Source organism: Penaeus japonicus, unplaced genomic scaffold, assembly GCF_977035675.1.
Source record: "Penaeus japonicus unplaced genomic scaffold, GWHDUDI00000001_assembly GWHDUDI00000009, whole genome shotgun sequence".
In the NCBI taxonomy this organism is placed as follows: Eukaryota; Metazoa; Arthropoda; class Malacostraca; order Decapoda; family Penaeidae; genus Penaeus; species Penaeus japonicus.
The window spans coordinates 37,015,368-37,020,367 of NW_028234411.1; the positions used below are offsets into that span (position 1 = coordinate 37,015,368).

The following is a 5,000-nucleotide window of genomic DNA, read 5'->3' on the forward strand; positions in this document are numbered from 1 at the left end:
CTACGAGACGGAGGCGAAGAAAGACGACGAGTTCCAATAAACGGGAGACGACGAGTGGCAGGAGCCGTTCGGAGGCAGCGACCGGAAGTAGCGGAAGACGGTAGACAACGACTAAAGAGAAAACGAGTGAGAGAAAAAGGCGTCGATGAATCAGAAGGTGAAAGAAGAGCGGGAGAAAGGTGAGGCTGATCCACAGTGCGATATGGTTTATGTCTGCACTTAATGATGGTTTGTAAAAAAGTGAAAATATTTCCCTTTTTTTTGCAAGTTTTAACCTTGATATTCTTACTGTCGTTCTTTCTTTGTCGTCTGATCATTAAGGTTCTGCTTAATATTTTATTGCTGTGCCGATAGTGACATTCAACTTAGCAATCCTTTATTTATACTCAAGGTACATGCTTGTTATTATGCATTGGAACCTCTAAGATATTGATAACAATATAAGATAGTAATGAGAAATGGGGATATTTATTAGATTATTGTTATTATTATTTTTATTATTATTACTGTTATCATTATTGTAATTATTATTAACATTGTCATTATTATTATGATCATTATTTTTATTATTATCATTATTATTATTTTTGTTGCTGTTATTATTATAATTAGTTCTTTCATTATTGTCATCGTTATTATTATTATCATTATCATAATTGTTATCGTTATTATCATTATTATCATTATTGTTATCGTTATTATTATCATTATTGATATTTTTATCATCATTATTATTACTATTATTTTATAATTGATTTTCACATGTGTTTCTGCCCTTTATAGAACCAGAAAATTATTTCTTGTCATGGAACAGCAGAGTTCGAAAGCCAGGGCGACTTGGTAGTTGTCGCATTACTATGGTGTTGCAGACAGACGCGTTTTTATAAGCTAATGGATTTGTTCCCGCTGATGCTTTGGACGCATCTCCGCGGCATCTCCGAGCGGGCATCCTCGGTCGCTGCGCATCCTATGTGCTGAATTTTTCCCTTGTCTCTGAGGAGAATAGATAATGCGCCGGGTGTATTTCACATTTTAACCTTAGTAGTTTTATAAAATTGGAAGATAAGTTTTCCATGCCACGGCACTGCGCCTGGCGTCAACGGGGCTGGCGGACGCGCGACGCTCCTGTGGCGCCAAGCGGGCGGTCCGAGGTCCTGGCGCCGTGCCAGCCCAGCCACGGAAAGCTCACAGCCCCACGCCGCCACAACTGGAAAAAAGGAATGCACACGATTCCTCGCCTGGGAAGGAGGGCTATAAAATTTAGAGAGTGCATGTCGCTCAAACGAACGGGGTTAAAGGAGATGGCAGTGTCTGGGTCACGGTGTTACGAGAAGGAAGACGGCGGGAAGAAGGGGAAACAGGGAAACCAGCGGAAGGAATAGCAGCAGGAGAAGGAGGTAAGGAGGAGGAGGAGGAGGAAAAAGAAGAAGAAGAAGAAGAAGAGGGAGAGAAGTAGGAACAATGATAATGATAATAATAGGAAGAAGAAAAAGAAAGAAGAAGAAGGAGAAGAAGAAAGAGGAGGAGGAGGAAGAGGAGGAGGAAGAGGAAGAGGAGGAGGAAGAGGAGGAGGAGGAGGAGGAGGAGGAGGAGGAGGAGAAGAAGAAGAAGAAGAAGAAGAAGAAGAGAAGAAGAAGAAGAAGAAGAAGGAGAAGGAGAAGGAGAAGGAGAAGGAGAAGAAGAAGAAGAAGAAGAAGAAGAAGAAGAAGAAGAAGAAGAAGAAGAAGAAGAAGAAGAAGGAGGAGAAGAAGGAGGAGAAGGAGAAGGAGGAAGGGGAGAAAGAGAAGAAGGAGAAGGTAGAAAAGAATAGGGAGAAGTGAAGGGAAAAATTAAGAAGGAGAGGAAGAAGAGGAAGATGGTAGAGGAGGAGGCGGAGGAGGAAGGGGAGGGCCGAGATGTATGGGAGTGAGTAAGAGAGGAGAGGGACCGGAAGGACCGTTGACAGCGATGTACGAATGAGCTGAGAAAGTAGGAGACAGTTTGATTAGTTAGCGCTGCGAACTGGTGAAAAAAATGTAAGAATTGATAGGAAAAAGGCAACTTTCACATTTCATTTTGTTTTTTGAGTAGACCTTCATAGGATGTAGTCAATGTGTTATGTAGGGCGAGGCTTGTGAATTTGCATTGATAGATAATAGTGGTAGTGTTTTGCGTGTGTTCATGTTTGCCAAAAAAACAAAAAAAAACACACTAGATCTGTAAGTGATAAACTGCCCGTCATGGTATATAGCACGAATAGAGAGCCATAGTATACATATTAAGAGCTTTTTGCACCGGATGGCGTCTAGACGGTTGCTGGCAGGATTCAGAAACGCGAGATCGACAAGCTCTTAAAGATGGTGTTCCATAGCTGTCACGGAACAGTATCACCCAATTGGTGTCCTCAAGTATGTTTTATTTAGCTGTGATGTTACGTCTCCTTGGCGAAGCAGGAAGCTACGATTAGGGATGTATTCCGGCTAGGGAGTCGTCCTCTGCTTCCTGTACGTTGTTCTTTTCAGGAAGCAATTATACCCCGCAGAAGGCACGGCTGTTTTTCCCTAACCGCACGCCATCCTTATCTTCCCTCAGCAACGGCGGTGACACCGGCGACGAGAGCAGCAGGAAAGGCGGCAAGAAGAAGAAGCGGCGACAGGAGCGAGACAAAAGCCAGCAGGTCCTCGTGTCACAGCTGACGATCCCGAGCGTGCAGGAGTCCAACGCCGGCGTGTACAAGTGCGTGGCCAAGTCCGTCGTGGGGGAGGACTCGGCCAAGGCCACGATCCGGGTGGTGCCGCGTAAGTCGTCTTGATTTGCTTGTTCCTGCTTGGGCTATCATCATCTCTTCCAGCTGCCATTTTCCTTCGTGTCACGGGACTTGTGTTGTCCCGGCTTGATCTGACCATTTTCCTCTGTAGGTTTCCCCTCCAAGTTTCAATTTCTGTTGTCAATTTTCCTCCGAAGGAACGTCGAAGGCACCTCCCACTCGAACCTCTCCGCTTACCCCCCTCCCACTCAAACCTCTCTCCCCGCCCCCATTATCTCGAAACTGTGGGACACGAATCTCATTTTCTTTTCTCAATTGCAGTGTCGCATGTCATTCATTCATTTTCCATTTAATTTCTTTTTTTTCTAATCATAATATCCGTGTAGGTTGCCGTTTACACGAGTTTCCTGCAAGAAAAAATACGGAAGTATAAATATTACAAAATTTTGTCGTTTGTAAAAAGGCTTGGACGTGGATTGATTAAAGATTGAAAAAAGACTGAAAGGCGTCGCAAAGTTTGTTTGCAATATTCCTTCATTTAGAAAGTGTGTCACTAGACTTGCAATCATGTGTTAAGATAAGTAAAATGGATTATTTCCCATAAGCTTAAGATGCCAGTTCGCTAATGTCATTACTTCACTGTTTGATATCAACCGCATTCCTAATAAGAGTTGATTAATTAATACAAGAGAGAAATCTCGTGAATTAGTTACAATTACATTCGGAGCAGTGAATTGCGCTTAGAGATGTCAATGATTTTACGCAGTGTAACAACACCACAAAACAACTAATGTTGGTGTTACTGTCAGCCGAAGTTGAAATGATAGGTGACAGGTAGTGTTATTTTATAGGTATATTATTTTTTCTCTCGTTCAGTCACGATTTGCCTCTTCTAGATTTTGAAACTAGTCTTTGAGAATGTTTTATATTTCTGATATATCTGTAAACTACAATTCTGATTTATATATGAAATTGTAATTATCTGTTGATTATATCATATTCCGAATGATTTTGAAGACGCTTCTTCACAAAATCGAAATCTAGACTCGCTTTGTATTGGACGATGCTGTTCCTCCTGTTATCTGGATCGTGTATACTTTGCTTTATCTCAGTTTATTCTAATGAGCAAAGGGCCATGGAGGTCTGCATACTTTTCTGTTATAACATTTGTTCCCAAAGATTATATGCACAACATCAACATCTACTACTGCTACTACTACAACTGCTCTCTCTCTCTCTCTATCTATCTATCTATTTATCTCTCTCTCCCTCCTTCTCTCTCTGCCTCTCTCTCTCTCTCTCTCTCTCTCTCTCTCTCTCTCTCTCTCTCTCTCTCTCTCTCTCTCTCTCTCTCTCTCTCTCTCTCTCTCTCTCTCTCTCTCCCTCTCTCTCTCCCTCTCTTCCCCTCCCTCTCTCCCTCCCACCCTCCCTCCCTTCCTCCTTCCCTCCATCTCCGTCCCTCCTCACACCAATTCTGCCACATCCAAACACATACTCACATAACACATAAAAACATGCATAGACCCAAGCACCCACACACGTGTATATTCATGCATACACTGCAAATACACGTGTCTTTGCGCATATATCAGCAACTTGCTTGGCTGTAAAGTGATATCCATACGATTTGAGTTGCTTTATGTTTAACTTGGTATGTTTTCAGGCCAAAATCCAAAGAAAACAGAGATTTCTTTAGTTTTTCCCCCAGAAGGTATCAATTAATCTTATCCGTTTTGTGTCGCTTTAATTGTATTCTGCTTTAGAGAAATTCAGCATTCTTATCAGTGGTTGGAATATATTACAATCAAACAGTAAACAGCTTTATTTAGTGTGTCGTGACAGGCAATACAACATGGAGAGTTATGCAGTAGCCTGTACAGTGTATAAAGTTATCTTGTCGCGACACCCAGCTGTTGTATGCAGGGGTACCACTGAGGGACATCGGGACCCCACGTGCACCCTCCCACCCCCACCCCCTTTTCGTCTCACTCCGAACACGAGCACTTCAGCACCACACACAGGGGTTCAGGAGCACATTTTACCTTCACCATAGGGCACCAGTCAGTCAGTCAGTCCGTGCATGAACATTAATGGTTCACCTAGGGATCTTGGTTATGCTGTCAGAGGAGTTTCCTCTGGAGGCTTATTGCACCCTGACGCCCTAGCGGGTGATGCGTTACCGTTGAGCCCGGCGTAATGGCGTGTGGTCTCGGTGTCCCCATGTGGGCCTGGTGTTGTCGTAAGCCCCGTCCGG

The 5,000-nt window shown here is 43.2% G+C and overlaps 1 protein-coding gene across 3 annotated transcripts in view; it reads left to right on the forward strand.

Moving 5' to 3' along the window:
* Positions 1 to 5,000, forward strand: part of LOC122251688 (uncharacterized) — a 132,184-nt gene that overhangs the window by 113,831 nt on the left and 13,353 nt on the right. For all 3 annotated transcript variants that reach the window (XR_015191281.1, XM_043013784.2, XM_043013785.2), the window contains exons 3-4: positions 1 to 179; positions 2,572 to 2,777. The exon at positions 1 to 179 is cut by the window's left edge and continues 316 nt beyond it. Coding sequence is in view for 2 of the 3 variants with exons in the window: in XM_043013784.2 (XP_042869718.2) it covers positions 1 to 179; positions 2,572 to 2,777 (385 nt within the window). In the remaining variant the exon portion in view is untranslated. The remainder of the gene's footprint in view (positions 180 to 2,571; positions 2,778 to 5,000) is intronic.